The 23,899-nt window shown below is 30.0% G+C and overlaps 4 protein-coding genes, 1 long non-coding RNA gene and 1 pseudogene across 9 annotated transcripts; 4 read left to right on the forward strand and 2 right to left on the reverse strand.

The window, feature by feature from the left end:
• Nucleotides 1-432: 432 nt before the first annotated feature.
• On the reverse strand, nt 433-2,012 carry LOC145194181 (beta-1,3-galactosyltransferase 5-like). Its single transcript, XM_080071802.2, has 2 exons — nt 920-2,012; nt 433-804 (listed from the first exon to the last, which is right to left on the reverse strand). The coding sequence occupies exons 1-2, from the start codon at nt 1,809-1,811 to the stop codon at nt 599-601; spliced, it is 1,098 nt and encodes a 365-aa protein (XP_079927928.2). The 5' UTR covers nt 1,812-2,012; the 3' UTR covers nt 433-598.
• A 2,715-nt stretch (nt 2,013-4,727) lies between these two features.
• On the forward strand, nt 4,728-9,335 carry LOC149880951 (uncharacterized; annotated as a pseudogene). Its single transcript, XR_016445721.1, has 7 exons — nt 4,728-4,922; nt 6,067-6,186; nt 6,323-6,529; nt 7,820-8,031; nt 8,303-8,443; nt 8,576-8,689; nt 9,242-9,335. The product of XR_016445721.1 is annotated as an uncharacterized LOC149880951 (transcript).
• LOC149880952 (uncharacterized) lies at nt 6,569-7,750 on the forward strand. The gene is made up of 2 exons (XM_090069084.1): nt 6,569-6,884; nt 7,000-7,750. The coding sequence occupies exons 1-2, from the start codon at nt 6,569-6,571 to the stop codon at nt 7,620-7,622; spliced, it is 939 nt and encodes a 312-aa protein (XP_089925210.1). The 3' UTR covers nt 7,623-7,750.
• Nucleotides 9,336-10,282: 947 nt separating the features above from the next.
• LOC149880953 (uncharacterized) lies at nt 10,283-13,044 on the forward strand. Its single transcript, XM_090069074.1, has 3 exons — nt 10,283-11,236; nt 11,319-12,296; nt 12,455-13,044. The coding sequence occupies exons 1-3, from the start codon at nt 10,981-10,983 to the stop codon at nt 12,988-12,990; spliced, it is 1,770 nt and encodes a 589-aa protein (XP_089925200.1). The 5' UTR covers nt 10,283-10,980; the 3' UTR covers nt 12,991-13,044.
• Nucleotides 13,045-16,270: 3,226 nt separating this feature from the next.
• Nucleotides 16,271-18,134, forward strand: LOC149880954 (uncharacterized). 3 transcript variants are annotated; one of them, XR_016446057.1, is made up of 3 exons: nt 16,271-16,378; nt 16,889-17,497; nt 17,837-18,133. It is a non-coding gene; the product is annotated as an uncharacterized LOC149880954 (long non-coding RNA). The 3 variants fall into 3 exon arrangements; XR_016446059.1 differs by having other exon boundaries at nt 16,365-16,383; nt 17,837-18,134; XR_016446058.1 differs by lacking the exon at nt 16,271-16,378 and having other exon boundaries at nt 16,455-17,072; nt 17,308-17,497; nt 17,837-18,119.
• Nucleotides 18,135-21,804: 3,670 nt separating this feature from the next.
• LOC145194457 (beta-1,3-galactosyltransferase 5-like) lies at nt 21,805-23,796 on the reverse strand. Of its 2 annotated transcripts, XM_090068940.1 has the most exons (3): nt 23,379-23,790; nt 22,597-23,283; nt 21,805-22,507 (listed from the first exon to the last, which is right to left on the reverse strand). In XM_090068940.1, the coding sequence occupies exons 2-3, from the start codon at nt 23,027-23,029 to the stop codon at nt 22,278-22,280; spliced, it is 663 nt and encodes a 220-aa protein (XP_089925066.1). In that variant the 5' UTR covers nt 23,030-23,283; nt 23,379-23,790; the 3' UTR covers nt 21,805-22,277. The 2 variants fall into 2 exon arrangements, with proteins under 2 accessions (XP_089925066.1, XP_079928236.2); XM_080072110.2 differs by having other exon boundaries at nt 22,597-23,796.
• Nucleotides 23,797-23,899: the final 103 nt, after the last annotated feature.

A 23,899-nucleotide genomic window follows, 5' to 3' on the forward strand; every position in this document is an offset into this window, starting at 1 on the left:
GTAAAGATATTTTTATTAAGTAAACTACCATAGAACGTCCCATTTTACTATATGTAAAGATTTTTCAATTTTTTTAAAAGTTGAAAATTTTTTTCATTTTCCCACTAAAACTGTAGAGTTTCCTGCCAAACCACTTACAACCGATGAGTGGACTTATTTAAGACAGCCATTGACAGAATGCCTACTGACAATCACAAGCTCATAATCAGAGCAGAAAAAGTGCCTGTTGGCCAGTATACTGGCCGCTTCAATCCACCAACAAAAAAAATGAGAAAAGGAGATGATCCTCTTCAGAAAATCAATGAGTTTCACAAGTTTTACGTCCCTTTACTAACTAGAATCCCTGGAGCATTGAATATATATCAAGAAATAAGCTGGGTATTCCTGCTAGTTTCTTAATAAATCTCTACTTGCTTTAAAAAAAAAGACTTCTTTCGTAATATGATCATGATAAGATGATACGGATATTGATCATTATAATGTTAATAATAATAACAATCAGTTTATAATAAAATTTATCATGGTTTTGGGAATCATGAGCACGCGAAGTCCTGTTTTTGATAACAAAATTTATTTAAGCCGGGGTGTCCGTTGACTGTTATGATGTTAACGAAATGTTTTTAAAATACTTCTGATTCTCAAGCTGTGGATCATGTGGAAGTTTACCGTTGTCAATCATTGATTTCTTTAAAAGGAAACTGACGCACTCGGGTTCTTTTGAGGGATGAGAAACTTTAATATCTTTTCGATACTCGCACCAAGTGTTCCACATGTAGAACCCATTTATCATTGTTGCACCTATTCCTAAAACAGAAAAGTTTTTTCATATATAGTAAAAAAAATCTGTTTCACGTGTATAAGTTATCAAAATTTCACTCCCAGGGCTTTCTTCTACCCTGGGGGTTGAACTGATGTTTACCTGCTTTTAATGCCACCTCTCCAATATAAGCATCGTCAATGTTTATCGTTTTTTCCAAATCAAGTATTGGTATTATTTTGTAAACGCTTGAATTAGTAAAAATATATCCTCCTCCAGAACAGTAAGGATCATAAAAATCATTTTCGTGTTCTTCTTTTGTTAACTTGTATTGCCCGTTTCGGTTAACCGGTTGACCCACCATCTTTGCCCCAAAGTACCCATCAACAACAGTATTCTGATTAATAAAAGCTATTATGTTATCTAGATTCATAAATGTATCATCGTCACCTTTTAGAATGGCTTTAAACTTCATGTTATGTTTAGCCCATATTAATCCAATAATAACCTTTTTTGCTAACAAGTAGAAATCTTCAGGTATGTCTAATGAAATAATGTCTCTTGATTCCTTTGCTTCTTCAGCAATTTCTGTCATTGAGGTTGCTTCTTTCACTTTTCCCGTCAAAAAAACGATTTTGTATTTATCTGTAGTGGCCCACGTGCTAGAATTTCCCCATGACTTTCGTATTGCGTTCCTCCTTTCTCTGTGCGTCACATGTGAAGAAATCAAAATAAGGACTGTATAAATAACTCTATTGTCTTTTTCAGTTGCGTCAGAAGAGATGTGAGCTAAGGCTTCAGTTTCTTTGATAAGATTTTCCTTTGGTACTGCAACATCAAGAGCTAAAGTCCCAAAAAATTCCTCTTTTGTCAAATTTAAAGTACTCCTTAAATTTCTTTCGGTTGGTTCACTGCGATTGAATAAGGAAAATTCCTGACTAAAATATTTTTGATTCATCCTGGTACCATGATAATAAATCAGCGCTGTCGTTAGAATTATAACGAAAATGCCTATCTTCCTCGGTGTGAAAAACGTTCTCATTCTTAATTTCATCAACTCCTACGCATCTTTTTTCATCAATCTCTTTGCATTAATTTTTCTTCATTTGAAATATATTCAGTTTATATACATCTGATTCTAAGTACTTTACATTAACTGAAAATTAAATAAAAAATACTTCTTTTAAAGTTTTAAAAAACGTATAGAGCTTTTAAAATTACTATGAATTATGCTAATATTATCCCATTTTATCCCATCCACTTTTTTTTTTAATACAATATAAAGCAACCTTAAGCTTTAAACAAGTTCTCTGAGGGATTTTCTTTTGTTCTATATGCATTTAATAAAGCTTCTTAGATTAGAAAAACGAACCCTTCTATCAGCTTTAAATTAAAGTAAGCTTTGGCTAACATTGCTAAAAGGTTTTCCGTAGCGACGTTTGTTAATTGCTCTTCTCATGGAATATTTTTAATATTCGGAAAAAAATTTGAATTTTAAAAAAAGGTAACAATAAAAATTGTTCAGAAGCCAAACATTTTTAATCATGAAGAGTAAAAACAGAAAAGACAAAGAGATCTTTTGTAAATTAATTGATCGCACAGCTACTCTTGCATTAACTTTCATGACATAATCAATCACCAAGTAAAGTAAGGCTTGTCAAATGATGCAACTTACGCTATAGATTGTATAATGAGTATTGATGACCAATAGAAAACCACCACGCGTACCACGATGTGCACTATTAGCTAATATTACGTCACAAAACTGTATAAAAGTCATAAAACACTATGCAAATGTTGGGCGCCACACCATATTCTGTAGTTCAAATGAAACAAAACTTGATGAAATATCAAGTAGCCTTCAATACCTTTCGCAGTATAGCTATAGGACTTTATCGCTACATCCAGTACCTTTTAGAAAAATGAACCCTTCTATCAGCTTTAAATTTAAGTAAGCTTTGGCAGAAGAATTGCTAACAATCCCAAGATTACCATCGATCCTAAAAGCACCTGAATCATTCGTTGATGAATACAGTGAGGAAGAATCTCAGGAAGCATATAGTGATGAACCAATACCCTTACATGACCCTCATAACCATACGTTGGAATGCAAAAAAAGCTGCGTTTTGCGTTTGCGTTCCGAAATAAAAACTCACACGCAAACTCAAACGCATTTGAAGCAATTTATTGCGTTTAATTACGTAAACGTAAACGCAATTTACGCAAATAACTGCGTTTACGCACGCATTTAATACGCAACTTACTCATATAAAATGCGTTTAAAAACGTAACTCAAACGCAACTTACGCGTATAAATGCGTTTACAAACGGAACTCAAACGGAACGTACGCATATATATATATATTCCGTATCATAAAATTTACAGTAAGAAAGATCGTGTATATATAGCATATATATGTACGATATATACTAAAGTTACTTACTTTGACTCAGTCTTCTCCCCCTTCGTTCGTTGCACCTTACAGTTTAATTTTTTCATTTCATTTTTTTTAACAATTGTTTTTATTCTCTTCTTTTGCTTTCTTATTTTTTCAAGTTTAGGATAGGGTGGGGCAAGATGTCCATAAAGTCAACATTATTAATTTACCTAGGTCTCACAAATGCGCAAGGGACTTGACTTTAAGAACATCTTGCTCCACTAAAATATACAGAAAATTAGTTGTATTATTTGTGTGATTGTAATAAAGAAATATTTGTTTTGTGGGTAATTTATTCCACAATATTCCAAGTATAAAAACTTTAAAACTCAATCAGTAAAACTAGTTTATTTGAAATTAGCTGGTTTTGGATGAAGAAAAATGCCCTTTTATGTGGGGGGCAAAACGTCCTGTGATTATTTAGTGCTTAAAACTTTTAGGTAAGTTTATTTCTTTTGAAACAAAACATAAATAATTAAACTAAATATATACAGGGCGTTTTATATGTAAGAAAGATTGCTTAAAACGGGCAATTAACCACAAAAACACTATGTTATTGGTCAGCGCACGAGCACACTTTAAAAATTGCATAAAACAAAGGAAAATTCATTTTCCGCTCACAAATTGAACACAATAATACTCAGTTGTATACGGTACTATTATTTTAACCAAAACTATTTTTAGAAAAAAGTATAGCTTAATACCTTTAACTAGCATGCTCATTTCAATTATTATAAAAATCTGGCTATATTCACTCAATTTAAAAACATAATTCACTCATTTTAAAAGGAGCCATTATAATGAGAAATTAAATATCATTTTTAACAAATTTGATTAATAATTATTTTTTAAATTCGTTATAAAATGGCCTAAATACATGTAAAACACGTAATAATTTGTTTTAAGGGATATGTCTAATGGCATTTCCTTATAGCTTAAGGAAGTTCCTATAGGCATTTCCTTATGGTATGCAGCTTATACATAAAAGTATAAAAAAAAATAGTTTAGGAAACAAAACCAAGTTTTACTAAATCGTTTCATAAATATCTAATTTAATATGACACATCAATCTCGCAAGAGTAAAATCTATCATGAGGATATCATAAAGTCTAGTTCAAAAAAGCGACATGAAGAAGATATATTGCAATCACAACAGTTGCAATTGCAACCTTATTTATCTCAAAGTTCGTCTGCATCTAAATCTGGAGAAGCAATTTCAAAAAGAACAAGATCTGTAAATCCTACAAAAACGACGAAATCTACTATACAGACAACAAGTGCTGCGTTGACATCATTATCGGGAGAGTCTTCGAATAATACTTCAGTTTCCAATATTTCTATTCCTCCTACACTGTAAAAAATGTCACGCCAAGTTCTTAAATGTCCCATCAAAGTGTTCAAATTTCACGCCACTTTTTAATCTTAACAAAGAAATGCTCTAAGTCGCGCGATTCATTACAATTTACAAGCTATTATAAATGTCACGGAGAGTATAACTGTTTAAATGTCACGTCATACTAATAAATTTCGCGCCACGGGCTAAATGTCGCGTGACTAATAAAACATACAACTGTCCGCAGCGAAAAAAAAAGAAATATCACACCAATTAATTTTTCGTGGTAATTCTGTGACTAAAATGTCTAAAATAATTAAAATGTCATATTTATCAAAATTTATGCCAGTGGTTTTGGCAGTAGATGATAATTTGTTCACGCTTAAATCTAAAGGTAAATATTTCCTTGCAACGAGTTGTATTTTTTATTATATTACCATTAATACAATGTTTAAAAAACTAGCTAAAAATACACTCTACATAAATTGTCATAACTTATGTTATTAAAATGAGTTAATAATACATCTGATATAAGTATTTTCAATGATGCATTAAGAATACCTATTCTTAATTTATAATCGCTATTCTTAATACAATACTCAGTATTTAAAGCTCATTTTACCATGTTATATACTATGATAATGATTATCTTTACACAATTCCATTGTGTACATTGCTATTATTCGCAATTAGACTGCCAATCGATTATTTACAATTATTATTATTGTTTAAATTACTTTATCAGACTATTTGTGTCATATAGTGTCAGTGTTCTGACCTGGCCTCACTAGCTTTTACAGAAATAGAATTTTTAATAAGTCATGAGGGTTCAAATAACAAACAAATACGAAATTTTTTGTTGCACTAAAATGTTTACTCTTATTGCGCTAAAAGTAAATGGTTTATTGAAAAAAAATCTGAAAAGATGAATTTCTATATAAATTATTCTAGAGTTTGTTCTGATAAATTTATTTCAGGTTTAGTATTTTATTTTTATTTAAGATTATCTAAAACTAATCAGTAAACTTTACAGTTTACATAATTTTACATATACAATTGACAGAAATGAATTGATTGAAAACACAGCTGCATTTTAAATCAATCATTGGATCAATTGTTTTCTGTTAAACTTTTTTTACAGAAAAGGTTATTCACAAGTAGTTTACACTAATCAAGTCAAGACCCAATAATAATAGTTACAATGATAATACTTTTAGATATACATTGTTACTGTTGCAAACATGTTTTTTTAATTTTATAATATTAATATAATTTCAATATAATATTTTCAAAATGTGTGACAATAGTCACAAATGTGACAAAGTAAAATTGTAAAAGTTTGTAAAGTAAACTTATAAAATGTGCTTAAAGTACAATTTGTAAAATAATATCTATTAGATAATCTAATTACAATTTTTATACTAATATTGTATTCTATGCCTAACTATCTAATGTTGTGTAGTTTAACTTAGTTAATAGAATTGTCATAGTTTAACTAATGTATGCTTAAAATATACGAAAATAATATTTTGTTGTAGTGTCCTCAAAGATAAATCTATCTTCAGACCAATTTGATTTAATGTTTTCTGATATGGTCTTAGAAGATGAGATGTTAGTGGCTCTTCCTAATCCATGTGAAATTGTTGTCAAGGTTATTGGTAAAATTACACACATATATATAACCATGTTATTTTATTATATTTTTTTATATTCTTTGTTTTTCTTATAAGTTAAGTCAATATGTTCTTTTTTTGTCTTATATTTGATATATTAATTCTATTTCATCTTTTTCAGAATCAGACCTACTATTGCAAAGAAAACCATACGAACCTAGATTTATGGAAATGTTGAATTTAATCCCAGTTAATAGCCAAAAATGTTTGGGGGATGATCCTTGTACAAGTAGTTGCTCACCACAATCTTCTTTTTTTTTTTCATCCACAGAGTATGAATATCCAAGCTCCTGTACAGTCTTCACTCTCTCTAGAAATTGGAGTAAAGGTATGTTGCTGTGGTTTTAAGTCTGTAAATAATGCTCGTATGGATAGACATTTAGGTATGAGTTCACTTTGTAAAATTTTCTGTAAAGTTTGTAATGGATCTTTTAAATCATCAAGAGGAATTTTAAGGCACCTTTGCAAAAAAATAGAAAATACAGTTGTACCTTTTCAGACCATAAGGATAGACTCCAAGACAACATTAGCAGTTAAACTATGTGGTCAGTTCAGAGTGCCTTCAACAACAGTCAATAAAATATTTGGTATTTCTGCAAATATGTTACTTGATATTCGGAAGTTGATAAAGGAAGAGCATTTTCATACTTTTGACAAGTATTTTACACAAGTGGATATCCTTAGTAATAAGTATCGAAGAGAAAAATTGTTAAATGATTTGTTTGACATTTTGAAAATAAATGAAGTTTTATTTGGTGGTGGCAAAGGTTACTATTTTTCACTATTTGATATTATTAGTTTCCTTTTGCAAATTGATGAGTTTGAGAACTCTTATTGAAAAGCATAACAAATCATTTGCTTTACTGTGGCCAAATAGTCTGATACCAAAACACCATTTTTTACTTCATTTTGTTGGACAAATGCATCGATTTGGTCCACTAAAAAATCAATTTTGCATGACTTTTGAAGCAAAGCACAACAAAGTAAAAAGTGTACGTTGGTACAACTTTAAAAACATTGCCAAATCAGTTTGTCAACATCTTCGGTGGAACACAATTTCAAACTTCCTTGATGATAATGGTCAACTGATTCCTTATCCTTTTACGGCCAAAACTCAACATTTTAAAAAAAGAATTGTGATTGGTTCAATTGTATACCAAGTTGGTGATATTATTTCAACAGTTAATGATTCTTATCAACTTTACAAGATCACTGACCTTCAATCTAATTACGTAAAATTTTGTATCATGACAATTGACAGCTATATACCTCATAAACTTGCTTTTCATGTTAGAAGTACTAATATATTTAAATCAATTACTTTAGAAAATCTCCTAATTCTGTGGCCATTGACAAAATTTACTGTAGACGGCACAATATTAGTTGTGCCTAGGTCAAAACATTGTCTCAAACTTTCTTAGTTACAACGAATATTTTGTATATGAATATATTTTGTATATTAGTTGCTATTTTTACAAAGAAAAACTTGTGGCTTAGTTATTTTGTTCATTTATATATAAGCGTTTAAATGCATGTAGAATATATACTTGCTAAAATATCATCTAAGCATTAGAAATGTGTATTCTGTTTATATATTTATATATATTTTTATTATTAGTTACCTATCTTTTCAATGGAATGCAGCAGTTATTTAAACGGTTTGGTGCCTTGCCGTAAACACACTTTAAAAGATATTTGTAATGAATTGGCACATCACCTTGAGGGTGTCTTCCCGAGGGAACGCCTTCATTAAGAAAAAAATATTATCATCGTGTTACTATACTTTTGAAACAGTCATATCCAAACTGTACTTTTGGAGAAGAGGGTGCAGTAAGTTTGAGTTATACCACTTATATATTATTATCATATTTTAAAATTTTCATTAACACATCGGTGAAATAATTCACACAAAAATAAATTATAAAAACCAATAAATAGTTCACAGCATTAATTCTATTAGATGTTTAATTAAGCACAACATAGCTTATTACTCCAAATAAAGGTAAAATAATAATTTTTTTTTTAATGTTCAGGTGTATGTAACACATCCATTTGTTACACAAAGCTAGATAATATTCAAATAATAAATTTTGTTTTTCAGGGTGGAGTTGTAAAACGTGTGTCGAATGTAATTCGGAAGCGACGCGAGCGTCGTTTAAAAAGTTTGATAGATGTAAAAAATGCTAACAGAATGCTTAACGTTTCAGGAATAAATGATAGCTCATTTGATGAAGATATGCAGGTGATACCCATAAAACCTTTTTCAAAAGAAATGTTTTTTATCAATATTTTTTAAATTAAAATTTACCTAAAATATACAGTAAGAATTTAATAAGGTTTAATTTCTAAATAATCCAATTTTTTTGCATGTTAGTTTGCTTTGGTACAAAAAGTTCCTGATATTGATCACATACGTTGTTTAGTTAGGAATATGCACTGTTCTTTGCCATATTCAGAACACAAAGATCACCTGTTCCATCCAGAAATTGTAAGCAAATAATACTTATATTAATGACACATTGACTATAATATGGATATATGAATTGCTTTTTGTTAAAAGGGTGCAATTCGAAAAATTTATCAAAATCAATATGAACACATGAACCCATATATATATATATATATATATATATATATATATATATATATATATATATATATATATATATATATATATATATATATATATGCCGTCCCTCCCATCCCCTATGGGGGAGATCGGAGTTAGTCTGAACTTTCAATTGTGAATATGTGACCAAAGCACAAATATTTTTTTTATTAATATGATTTATTATAATATGTGTTTCATGAATAAAACTAGTATGAACCTTTAAAACTTGATTTATTATTTTCATTCAAATGGTTTACTTTTTTCTTTAAACTTTTGTTTTAAGGGCGATTTTTTATGAAACAGAAGATTTAACATTAAAATTTTTTTTCAGAAAATTTTATGAGTATGAAGAGTTTTTCATTTCTTTAATAAATTTGTGTTTTGTGCACTTTTAGCAAAATGTTCTTTATGTGGTTGCAACTTTTTTAGATCATGGACGAATTTGAAAGAATGAACATAGTTACCAAAGAAGCAGCATTAGATAGGCTATTGCAAGTTGTTCAAAAGTTGTATCCCGGTATAGATATTCCATCTGCCCTAATACAATTTCATAAGAACACTACCAGAAGAGGGGTGTTGTGTCCAATTGTTATTGCTAGTGTAAGTTTAACGAAAAGTTGTTTCTTTTTTTATTTTTAATTTGATATTGCTTTTTGTAATGTATGTTATTAAGGTAACTTAATTTTCTTTTTAAAAAATTTTTAGGCTGCAGAAAATGTTTCTTCTCCTGGGCCGCAACTTATTTTAGGAGAAAACGTTACAATTGTTGACAAAGGGAAAGTAATAGCAATGAGTCATCGGCATAATGATTCACTACATGTGCTTCAACTTATCGCGTACTATTATATCATGGACCTCTCGTACCCAAGATCGTTTGGAGGAGTTTTGGGACTGTTGCAGCATTATGTCTTGCAAATACCATTTGCTTGTACTAATAAGCTTTGGCTAAAAAAATGCAAAGTCTTGTGAAAAGTGTTGTGGTATCTTTAAATTTTGAAACTGTGCAACTCTTCAAATAAAAACATTAGGAAATTTCAAAATTAAATATTTATGTTTATATTTGATGATGGTTTCTTTTTTAAAAAATGAAATATAATTTCTATTACTTTTTTGGTCTTTTAATTCATTTTATTTATGTAAAGTGTGCCATTAATTCAATTTATTTATTATGTTGAGACATTAGTAAATTAAATTAGTCACGCGATTTTTAAAATTAAGTATGGCGTGACATTAAAATTTTTTATTTGTCACGGCGCATCTAAAACACTATCGGGTCGCATGTCACCAAGCCCGATTTAACGCGCCACATTTAATTTCTCTTAATGTGGCGCGTTAAATCGGGCTTGGTGACATGCGACCCAATAGTGTTTTAGATGTCCTGTGACAAATAAAAAATTTAAATGTCACGCCATACTTAATTGATAAAAGTCGCGTGACTACTTTAATTATAAATGTCACGCCAAACTTATTATCTAAAAGTCGTGTGACAGTTTAATTCCTTGATGTCGCGCGTTAAATCGGGCTTCGTGACATGGCAATTTTATTAGACAATTTGCCGTGACATTTTTTACAGTGTATTCAGCAAGAACCCGAGATTAAGGTTTCAGGGTTATAGTCTTGGCAAAATTATCTGAAGACTCGTGTAATTTGATAAAGAAAATGCAAGATTTTGGTCAAAGAAACATTTTTCCCAAAAAGAAGTTTATTGTAAATTTAACTGAACGGGTAATTAAATTACTTTTTCTTAGATTTAAAATGTTATTAAGAACAATGTAGCGTATGATTTTCATATATTTTAGGAGTATACTTCTTATCTTCATTTCACTACATCTGATACTCAAATAAATAAATCACAAAATGGTGTTGAGTTTTTCTGCATATTGTGTAATCAAAAGTTTACTGCTCGTATTGGTCGAACATCCAACATTAAGAAGCATTTAAAAAGAAAACATCATGACATTTTGGGTAAGTGGTTTGACTCATACGATACACTAAACAAATCAAATAAAAAGCGAAACGTGCTAGATGCCGATACTTTGAACGCTATCAAGTTCTTTATTACATCAAACTGCTCGATTAATGCATTTAATAATCCCTTTTTGAGGAAAATAGTCAAAGTTCCACTTCCTTGTGCAAAAAGTTTTAGAGAAAACTTGATACCAGAAACGATGGCAAAATTATCAAACATAATTAATGAAAAATTAGACGATGCCCTGTTTGTCACTTTATTTAGTGATATATGGACATCTCCTGAAATGTTGGACTTTATTGCAGTTGGTGCAACATTAACGAACAGTGATTTAAAAAAAGAAATCATCATTATTGGTATGGAACAGATGACGGGACGTCACAATGCAGAAAATATTAAATTAGGGGTTGAAAAGATTATAAATACCTTTACCTTCAATAAATCAAAAATAAATGGTAATTTTTTAAAAATTTTATAGCTTTAATTACTGTAAATACAATGAATTTATTGATTACTTAAGTTATATTTATTTAATAGCTATTACATGTGATGAAGGGAGCTCATTTGTCAGACTATTTAAGCAATTATTTGAAAAGTCTCAAGAAGATAGAGTTGAAGAGACGAAAGGAGGCGATAGTGCATTTGAAAATGATCAATTGCTGAACCAAGAGGTTGCCCTTTATATTGAAGAAGCAGATAATGAGCAGCTAAAAATATGTGAAGATGAAGTCCTAAGTATTGAAATTCAAACCTCTGATGAACTTCTTGAAGTGCTATTAACTGAATCAAGGAAGCTTACTTTTACAAATGTTATTCAGTTAGCCAAAACAGCTGAGGATGTAAACATCACTTATGACTTTAACGAAGATAACGAATACGATCTTCATAGTGCTGAACTAATTAAAGATCTTGAAATTGAATTGGGAACATCGAAACTACCGCGGTTTTCTTGCGCAGCTCATAAAACAAACATCGCTGTACGAATCGCTATTAAGAAACAAAAATATATGTGTCGTTTACTTGCGACGCTTTCAAAGTACGCAAGAAGCATCAATCAATCTATAAATAGCGTTCAATACCACATAAAAAATGAAGCTAAATTACAAACAAGCTGTGATGGAATTCGTTGGTCAGCTGCTTTCCTAATGTTACAGAGTTTTCAAAAGGCTTACAAAAGAAATGCATTTGATCCGGAAAATCAATGCCCAATCGAATTAGATAAGATTGAACTATACCTACAAATCCTTCTTCCCGCATACCAGTTCAACTTAATTGTACAAAAAAATCTTTCATCGATTGCTGATGTTTTGCCTGCATTGACTATTATGATTTCAAAATGGAGTAGAATGGAGTTACAAGGAAATGGAAAAGAATTTGCTAACTTGTTAATTTCTTCTTTTAAATTAAAGTTTGAGTACGAACTTAACTCAGGAATTTATCAAGTAGCATCACTGTTGAATATCTCAAAGCTTAAATTGTGGTTCTTTAGACCTGATTGTCAATTTATTGTTAAAGGTATTTAGTTATAAGGTTTTATTAATTAATTAAGACAAAGAAAAAGTTTTAAAATTTAGTTTAAAAAATAGTTCTTCAAAACCTAATTTATAAGTTTAACTACTTTTATATATTAATTTATTATATTAAAGTTTGTATCGCAACCTAAAATTATTTAGGAGCAGTGGAAAAGCTACACAAAGTTCTGAAATTCTTTACACCACGTAATATTTATCAAAGTGCTTTAGAATCGCAACCAGGATGTGAGCTTACACAAGCGAAAGAACGATTGAGTTCAAATGATCAGCAAACTGATTCGCTCAGCGGATTTATGCTAGATGATAACTATTGCCCAGAAGCTCGGCAGCCTAATTTACAACTCTATTTACTTGAAATCGAAAAAGAAAAACTTTACTTTTTTAAGCAAATTGAAGAGAAAGGACTTGCTGTATCTGTGTATCCTTCTTATGATTTTTGGTTCAAAAATTCTAAAATGCCGATTTTACGAAATCTAATTGCCACCTTACTAAATATTCCATCATCAGCAGCTTTTATAGAGAGATATTTTAGTACTTCTGGTTTTGTATGTGAAAAGAGACGAGGCAACATGACTGCTGATCTGATTATCAGTCGCTCATTGTTAAAAGTAAACTTAAAACTTCTTGAAAGTTTAAATGATTTTTCGGACGACGATGACTCAGATAGTGAAATGTAAACTTATCATATAAAGATAATATATTTTTTGAACTTGAAAAGCACAAAAATAAAATGAATATATAATGCAATAGTTTCATTAGTAACACAACGGTTTAAATAAAAAGTTATATAATATCTTTGAATTAAAAAGTAAAAAGTAATTACTTAACGATTCGCGTTTTCTTAAAAAGACACATTTTTTATATTGGATTAGGTAAGTCGCATTTGTGTCAAGTTTGCAAACCCATTTATTCGCGTAAGTTGCGTTTGAGTTCCGTTTGTAAACGCATTTATACGTGTAAGTTGCGTTTGAGTTACGTTTTTAAACGCATTTTATATGAGTAAGTTGCGTATTAAATGCGTGCGTAAACGCAGTTATTTGCGTAAATTGCGTTTACGTTTACGTAAGTAAACGCAATAAATTGCTTCAAATGCGTTTGAGTTTGCGTGTGAGTTTTTATTTCGGAACGCAAACGCAAAACGCAGTTTTTTTTGCGTTCCAATGTATGCTCATAACACAAATAAAATAACCTGATTTTGTTTGTGCTATGACGGTTAATAAATTCAAGACACGGCCATAAATTATGATTTTATTGCCACACTTTGAACTCATATGTTTTTTATTCGATCTGTCAAGAAATAAAAATAAAAAATTTACTCAAGCAGTGGAAGAGAAGCTTTCAGCAGCGTGCAAAAGTAACCGGACAAGCGCACAGCTTGAGATAACTTTTGAATGAAAAGTCCAATTTCTTTCAAATTTTCACTGGAATGTCAAAAAATTGATTACTATTCTAAAAAAAAAAAGAATTTTCACTAAATCTGAGCAATTTAATCATAAAAGTTCATTTTATTAAAATATGCGCGTGCCAAAGTATCCAGGCAGAATTAAAATAATAAAATTCCAATACTTTTGTTGGCTTTTTATTTAACGTTTAAAAACAGTAAATAAATCAAAGTATTTTTTAATTAAAAAGAAGATTGTTTTGAATAAATTTTAAAAATGACAAAGCAAAAATATACAAGTTTAGCTTTCAAAGAAGCGGTATTGCGTGCAATTGAACAACGCAGAACTACAAGAGACAGCGAATCAATTTGATATAGGAATATTAACCGTAGCGGATATATATAAAAAAATATAAGGAAAGAAATAATAATAGAATCTCTCTAAAGTCAGAAGTGCCTCGAATTGTATCTGAAAAGTAAGATAGAATTTTAATTTGTACAGTAAAAAATGATCCTCACAAAAATGCCGTCTTGTTAAATGCTGAAATGAAAGAATTTTATAATGTAAAAATGAAGTATTGACACAACCAAGCGTTGTTTGAAGTCTGCAAATTCATTTGGAAGACTTCCTGAAAAGAGACCTTTTATTTCTATAAAGGATCGAAAAGCACGCTTGAGATTTGCAAACCAACATTTGAATAGGTCAAGAGAACAATGGTCGAAAGTACATTTTAGTGATGAATCTAAGTTTATGTTATTTGGATCTGATGATATAAGATATGTTTGTTCAACAAAAGGCCATAGAAACGATCCTAAATACCAGACAAAAATAGGTACAGAGATAACTATAAGGATGTTATGCTAACACATACTAAAGATAAAATGCCTTGAGGATGGATATTTCAGCAGGACAATGATCCAAAGGACACTTCAACTCTTGATTAATGGAATGGTCTTCGCAAAGTCCTGACCTTAATCCTATTGAACATATATGGGAACACCTTAATCCACAAATTTTAGGTCGAAAACCAACAAGTAAACATGATTTATTTAAAATTCTGAAACAAGAATGGGACTATTCCAAAGTTATCTCAAGTTATGGGCTTTTCCGGGTACTTTTGCATGCAACTGTATTTTTCCGGGTACTTTTGCATGCAACTGTATTTTTCCGGGTACTTTTGCATGCAACTGTATTTTTCCGGGTACTTTTGCATGCAACTGTATTTTTCCGGGTACTTTTGCATGCAACTGTATTTTTCCGGGTACTTTTGCATGCAACTGTATTTTTCCGGGTACTTTTGCATGCAACTGTATTTTTCCGGGTACTTTTGCATGCAACTGTATTTTTCCGGGTACTTTTGCATGCAACTGTATTTTTCCGGGTACTTTTGCATGCAACTGTATGTATGTATTTAAAAAATTTGAGGTGATACATAATTCCGTTCATGGGAATCATATTTCTCATTAAAAAAACGTTACAAAAGAGTTGAGTTATAAAATACAATAAGAATTTCCATCTTTAAATTCAAAAACATTGATAGAATATTCACATCTGAAAACTTTCATTAGGATAAAAAAACATCATTATTCAAAACGAAGTAAAAAAGGAAATGAATCAAAATAACAAAAGAATTTAAAAAAATATATGATGTAATTGATCAATTTATTATTGGTTAATTATAACTAAATCATATATTTGATTATATAATTTTTAAGTGAGGTTTTTACATATTTTTACTTGCTTCATTATTTTGAACGACTAGGATATATTTTATATTGTATGTTCTTTATTTAGCAGTAACGCCGTATTCTTGATATAAAGTCGCCTGGGTCATTCTTTTTTCATAGCTAAATTTTGTGACTCACAGTAGCTAATCAGTGTCTCTAGGATCACTTTTTTAAAAATGATCCTAGAGACACTGCCCAGTAAACACGCTTTAGTTGGTCCAACTGACGGGCCAGTATTGGCTACAGTTGGCTAACTGTTGGCATTTCTTGCCAACCATTAACCGACTGTATACCGGCGTGTTTTTGAATCGTAAGTTTCCCGTAAGTTTGTAAATGTATATTATAAATATATTCACTTAGACCATGCGACTAATTATCAAAATTATTCAAATAGATTCATTCAATGATTAAAACTATTCAATAGAGTTAGTTTAGTTTGAAGCTTTTTATCATTTTTTTTTCTTTCAAACGCTTTTTCTACCCTTTAATTAAACTTTTAAACTCAAACTCTCGTACACCTCTTAATATAACCGTTACGCTGGTAAGTAGAAATATTTTACATTTATCCATTAGTGACACATTCAGATATAATTTTTGACATTGGTTGAGTTTTTAATTTATTTTTATGATGACACCATTGTTGCATTTGTATAAGACATTTTAGCTCTATTTTAACTATTATCAAAAGTTTAAATACAGCTAAAATGTATATGTGCGTGTATAGTAGTATGTTTATGTGTGTATTTCTGTATGTATATGTATGTATGTTTGTATGTATATATATATATATATATATATATATATATATATATATATATATATATATATATATATATATATATATATATATATATATATATATTCATATAATGCATATAATTATAGCATTTTATTAAAAGGGACTTTGACTTCTGAAAACTATGAGAAAACTGTTCAAAATTTTGGGGATCAGGAAAGTAAGGTTTTGGATAAACTATTTGTTTTTTTGTTTTTTTTTTTGTTTTACTACTTGTTATACATTGTATATGTGTTACGCATACATACATTGATTAAGATGCTGACATATTGACAAAGGAAAACTATTTATATTTTTTGTAAAAAAAATTAATTTGTGTTTTAATATAAGTCATAAATGGATGAAGGCTTTAAAAAAATACATATTTCATGTTACAAAAATACACATTTCTACTTTTTTATGCAGATAAAGGTTTTAAATAACGCTCTTTTCCATGGCCTTAATAACACAGCACAAAAATGTGCTAGAATACCATTTTTACAGCAATCAATTCACCTACAGGGATAAATAACATGAATGTTTAAAATTTTAACTCCAAATATTTGAGTTCCATAACACCTTTATCCATGTATGTCTTCAATTTAAAAACTAGATTGTGTTTTTGAAACCAGTTTTCCAATAAGATTCAAATGCAATCAAATATTATTTAATTATTTATGTATGTTTATAGAGAAGTTAGCAGCTTTGGAGTTAAGATTAACAGAACTGGAGCAAAAAAATAAGTTTTTAGAAGTTCAAAGTTTTTTGGATAATGAAGATATTGTTGTTCCCCTGGCCTTCCAATGGAAAGTAAGGAAGATTTGGAGAGGCTTAACCTTATGATACAGATGAAATCTGAGATGGCTCTCTATAAAGTTTGAAATTATTTTTTGTATTATAATGTTTCTAGCAGTCTTCAGGTTGCGTTTAAACTAGTAACTATTATTTTATAAGATCAAAGATAAGTTTTTTTATAAGTCTTATAATTGTAATTTATCAAAGGTAATTTAATAATACCTTAGTTATATTATACCGCATTACATTTTCATTTACCTTTGAAAAAATAGTTTAAATAAAAAAGTTGTAATATGTAGCATTATTTGTTTTTAGGTCGAATATCTGCGTTCTATTGGCAGTAAAGTTGAACGTCCAAAATACATATGATGTGTGTTGGGAGCCATGTTTTCCAAAAATTTTAGCGTTTTATGTAATCTAAACGGATCTTCAAGTAAGATGATAGCTACTGGAATGGGCAAGGTTAAGTTGCGATGTTATCATTTTGTGTTAAAGTGCTTACTATGTAAGTATTACTAGTTATGTAAATTTTTAGTCTATTAAAGTCAACTGTATTTTTATATTTATAAAAATATGTTTACAACACTAAGAAAGAATATAATATGTTAGTACTTATGACAATTACCAGTGTTGTCATTAGTTGTAAATTTGTAAGATATTATATTCTCCCTTGGTGACTTGAACTTATTATCATATGCACATATTTTTAAAACTGCTAACCAGTTAATGTAATTCTTGATTTGCAAAGTATACGTATAAGAGCTTAAAAATAACTTAAAAATAATTTATATTTAAACAAAAAATAAATTGAGTTTTTAAATTTATTTTCATTTTATTCTTTTAGCAGCAGTAAGAATTCAGTATCTTAATTCCAAGGATAAAGATATTTACCCGATGGTTTCAAGATGGTTTCAGGGCGCAAATGATCAAGGAGATGGGCGAATAAATAGACAGGCGAAAAGCAAGGTTATAAAAAATCAGTTGCAGTTAATCAATGAAAAGAATATTTAGTTATTATTTTCTTTTGAAAATTTATAAAAGCTTATTTTTCTTGATTTTATTTATAAATCTAATTTTTCTTAATTATTATTAATAATTATCTAATAAATCGCCACGTTTTTAAATATTAGCGTTTTACAATATTGTTTTTAATTAAAGTTGCCAATATTAGTTTCAAACCTTTAATAATATTAACTACAATAATAGAATATTTTTAGTTCTTTATTTGTAAATATTTTTCTTTAATGGTCTGGAAATAAAAGTGTAATGATAAAAAATTTGTTCTTTTTTTTGTATTCAACTAAGTTATCTATAAATAATACAATATTTTGTGTCGACAGTAGTACTGTTTGGTAAAGTCTGATATACAAACAATCACTATTAGATAGAAAATTAAATATGAAAAAGCAAAGTTATACTTTGTTATTAAGCAATATTCAAAACATGATTTATAACTTTTGCACTTTCAATTTAAGCGCAAAAGTGAATTTAAGAAATCGCGAAAAAAAATCATATAGTTGGGCCGGTAATGGTACCAACTGTTAGCCAACTGTTTTATTACTGTTGGGCCGTTAATGGCAAACAATTGTTTAAAAACAGTTGGCTAAGTGTTGGTAAAAGCGTTACGTTTTTTTCACGGTACCAACTAAATAGCCGACTGTTGGCCCAACTGTAGCTAATAGTTGGTTATTAGGATCGGGCCAACTACTTACCAACTGTTCGATGTTTACTGGGTGATTAGCTACAGATTAAAAAAATTTTTTTTTTGGTAATATTTACTATTCCCGCCAATCACTTAAAATAAACTTTGCCTAGAAATTTGCCTGTTTTTACCCATTTTTGGCTTATCGGCGGAAATAGTAAATATTATCCAATATTGTTCATTTTTAATTTAATATGCTTATGAAGGTCTATTTTATGGCATATTAACACTAAAATTATGAGAAATATCCCCAAGTAATAATTATGTCGCAGCAAAGTTGTAGCATGTAGCTTTTTATGTGGATGAAGATTTATCATTTTCACTTTTCTTCAGAGCAAGTAAATAAAATGAAATATATAATAGATTAAGATCTTTATTTCCTTAATTTCTTTCTAAAAAATCAATGATATACACAGAGAAGATTAGTTCTATAGAATAGAAACTTCAATTTCTTCATTAGTAGAGGATTTTAGAGTTGGATGCACAGAAGAAACGGATTCTTTGTATGATCCTGCGGTTCTGCAAACTGGTTTCTTTCAAATATTCTTGACCAGGAGGAGATGCTGCAGTTTGTCTTCACTCATGGTCTTCTCCAGATTCTGCTGGATAAACTTGACGGCCAGCTCAGAGCAATTATAAACAACATAAATCTAGTTCACAAACTCCTGGAACTTGATGTATCCTAGAAACTTATACCAAAACTGATGCGGTAGTCCATCCAAACCCACTGCTCCATGGTAAGGCCTAGAATGTTGAACAGAGTCCCACTCTCCTCCTTGATGAAGTTGGTTAATTAGGGAGGTTTCTCCTTCACCTTCAGGTAAAGATACTTTGGAGGCATCTCAGCCCTTACTTTATCTCTTCCAAAAGACTTTCTTTCTGTGACAAACAGAACCTTGGCCATCTCCTCCATCTGCGCAAAGTTATTACTGTCCTTAGAAGCCAAGATTATTACAACCAAGGAAGGGTCTAGATACCAAACGTGGTTTCTCCACGACTTCAGTACTGACTCAGCAGCAAATTCAATATGGGCATAGTGGCTTATTTGCCAATAACTGAACTAATCCGTAATAAAATTAACTAGAGTATTATTTTTACCTCAATCAAGCTTGCACAGTACAAATATATATACAATTCAACTTCATTATTTCTAATACTATATTTGTAAAACGAATATTGCATAATGCACAATGAAATCTTACCATTAATTATCTTTTTATTAAATTTTGTCTATTTTAACTTGACTGAAGCAGAGTCAGGAAACTCACAAGTTAAGATCCAGGAAATGTAGAAGATGGCAATGATGTCTTCCATTCTCTTGATCGCATTGATAAGATTATCACTAATCTCAATAACCTGTTGGATCTTGGAAAGAAGGAACTGAAACTTTAGGTAACAGAGGGCTTTCCCCATGGGATATGGCTCCAGGCTTGTGAAACTTGTACAGAGCAGTTCATATCCCCAATCTAGATACATTATGGCCAACTCTGCTAACTCAAAATAGTCCCCTATCTTCTCCAATATCTGAATAAAATAAAATATGTGCTTTTAAATCTTTAAAAAGAGTTGGCATATTGATTTAAATCTTACAAAATCTTTTTAAATTTACCTTATCATTTCTCAGAATATTCTTGTTCTTCAAGCTTTTGCAGACATCTAGCTTCTTGTTCTTCAAGCTTTTGCCTGTCTCTTTAGCCAGTCTCCACTAATTTCATTGTAATCAAACTTGAAAAAGGTGTCAACCTGATTTGCTCCAACTTCAGGCCACATTTCTGGTCCAACGGTTCTGTTACCAGCAACTATGGAATTGAAGTGGTATATGTGGACTTCTCCAACATGGTATTTACATGCCAACATAACCAATTGTTGGTCATGAAAGTGAGCCAACCTCGTACTACCCCCTCTGAGGCGTCCTGTATTTGAAGCTGTAGTGTCAAAATATATTCCACATTCCGCTCACCAATATCTTAAGAGGCCAACAACTTCGAATTGCTTCAAACTGAGCTTCACCAGTCTCATGAGTTAATCCTGGAACACCAAGAAGATGTGTCTCTCCCTCATGCTTTAGAAGAACACAGAGTCTATCTTTAGTTTCATCTGTTGAGCCTGTGTAATCCTTGATAATTTTTCCGTCAAAATGCATAATAATTGGGATATCAGCTTCCTTCACTTTCTTTTTTAGGTTAGCTGTGAGTGCAGCAGCGTCTACAAAGTCTTTATTAATGTGTTTATGGACTTATTTAGTACTCATTTATAACTAGTGTTGTTACAACTTTGAAATTATTCGACTATCGACTAAATCGATTAATATATTTTTCAAAGTCGGCGAAAACCGACTAATACATTTTTAAAATCGATTAAGTCGAAATATTTGGATAAAAATTTTATAGTAATCATATACTTTAACCCTTTCTAGACTCTCGGAACATATATGTACCACTAAATTACATAGCTGATCTAGACGCCTTTTGTGAGTAAAATTCGCTTGAAATGCATATATGTTTATTTGTTCTATAAAAAAACTGTGACTGAAAAATGTATCTCCACATCTTCCTGTCGAAGGAACACCAAGACTTAGATGTAAATGTGCGGAAAACCAAACACAAAAACGGACAAAAACAAATTGTCTGGAATATGACCTTCCATTATGTTCAAAATGTTTTTCAGCCTATCATACATAAAATATTTTGTAATATGTATGTACTTTCATTTTTTTAATGTTAATTAGTTATGTTATGCTCAAAATATACAATATTTATTGAGCAAAAATGCTCTATTATATAACAATAAAAAATTCAACTTTTTTCAAGAACAATAGTTGTATGGTAAAAATGGTGCACATATGAACCACTACAGAAGACTGCTGGTACGTATTTGTACCACCACCCCCGCCGACCCCTTGATGTTTTATTTGCACTTTTCTAATAGATTAGGTACAATTGACTAACAAAATTATAATAACACAAAAAAGACATACTCGTGCTTTTAAAAAAAAACGTCTCGAAAGGGTTAATGTTGCTAGACAATTTATTTTTTAGAAGGTATGAAACAAATAGTAGTTTAAGAGAGTAAATAAAAATCCTAGGTGGTATGTAATATAACACATGTTGTTATTATATCAAGAGTATTTTCTTTATTCAATATTAATTCATTCTATTAGATGAATTAAAATTATGTAACACCTCAAATTTTTATATACATGCATACATACATACATACATACATACATACATACATACATACATACATACATTTATACATACATACATACATACATACATACATACATACATACATACATACATACATACATACATACATACATACATACATACATACATACATACATTCATACATACATACATACATACATACATACATACATACATACATACATACATACATACATACATACATACATACATACATACATACATACATACATACATACATACATACATACATACGCACACACGTTACGAAGATTGCTATTAAATAGTCAAATCGTTTAATTCAGGCCTAAAAGAAGAAGAATTTTACTATTTTTAACACTTTATTTTCATAAGCTTTAACATAAATTTATTTAAGAGGAGGGTTTTTTTTGATTTTTAGTTAACAATGATATATTTTTGAAATACTTTTGATTCTCTAAATGGGGGTTACGAGGAAGTCTACCGTTGTCAACCATTGACTTCTTTAAAAGGAAATTAATGCACTCAGGATCTTTTGAGGGATGGGAAACTTTAATATTTTTTCGATACTCGCACCACGTGTTCCACATGTAGAAACCATGTATCATTGTTGCAGTAATACCTGTAAATTAAAATTGAAAACAAATTTTGTATATTCATTAGTTGTATTACGCAGCTCAAGTATTAAAAAACCTGAAGATAATCCTTTACCTGCTTTTAGTGCTATCTCTCCAATATGGGCATCATCTATTTTTAAGACTTTATTTAAATCAAGAATCGGTATAATTTTGTAAACGCTAGAATTCGTCAGAATAAACCCTCCTCCGGAGCAGTAAGGATCGTAGCGATCTTTCTGGTATTCTTCTTTTGTCAGCTTGTATCGACCTTCTCGGTAAACAAGTTGATTTGTCATTTTATATCCGAAATACCCATCCACTATCGTATTCTGATTAATAAAACCTATTATGTTATCTAGATTCATAAATGTATCATCGTCACCTTTTAGAATGGCTTTAAACTTCATGTTATGTTTAGCCCATATTAATCCAATAATGACTTTTTTTGCTAACAAGTAGAAATCTTCAGGTATGTCTAATGAAATAATGTCTCTTGATTCCTTTGCTTCTTCAGCAATTTCTATCATTGAGCTTGCTTCTTTCACTTTTCCCGTCAAAAAAACGATTTTGTATTTATCTTTAGTTGTCCACGTGCTAGAATTTCCCCATGACTTTCGTATTGCGTTCCTCCTTTCTCTATGCTTCACATGTGAAGAAATCAAAATAAGGACTGTATAAATAACTCTATTGTCTTTTTGAATCGTGTCAAAAGTGGTGTGAGCTAAGGCTTCAGATTCTTTGATAAGATTTTCCTTCAGGCTTTCAGCAACAAGATTTCTAGCTGTGTTAAATTCAATAATACAATAGATGATTCCAATTGTTATTAAAAGTGCAACTAAGTAGACAATCTTTTTCGGGCTAAATCTTAACAAATACCTTTTCATTTCTCCATCGTTTTCTTTCGTTGAGTTTTTTAAACTTTATTTAAAGTTTGGTTCAATCTTTTTTTTTTCTTCCTTCTCTGTAAAAAAAGTGCATTAGATTTCGGTTGGATTAATCAACAGTATTCTATATACTAGAGTTTATCCATAACTTTTTTAGCTATGACAATGAAAATTGAATTTCTTTGCCATTCTAATAAGCTAACTCTGAATATTTACTGCTAAAAATATTATATGAACTAAAAAGGAACAATGTTGTTGTCGTTTTTTTTTTTTTTTTTAATGCTGATGATTTTTTACGAGATCCAATCTGCTCGTGATAATTAACGAGTTATTCATGATATTATTAGTATTGCTCTTATCTGACTGGTTATAAAACCTTCTGGTTAATATCCAGACACATGCCGTGTTTTCATTTAGTCGGGTTTTTTTTTACAATTTTCTCTTTTATAAATTACAACTGCTTTATTTGAATTGAAAAATAAACAACACTTTTAATGTAAACACAACTTTAAA

This window comes from Hydra viridissima, unplaced genomic scaffold (genome assembly GCF_058129835.1).
Source record: "Hydra viridissima isolate aposymbiotic clone 2 unplaced genomic scaffold, HvirCarnegie_v1 scaffold_12, whole genome shotgun sequence".
In the NCBI taxonomy this organism is placed as follows: Eukaryota; Metazoa; Cnidaria; class Hydrozoa; order Anthoathecata; family Hydridae; genus Hydra; species Hydra viridissima.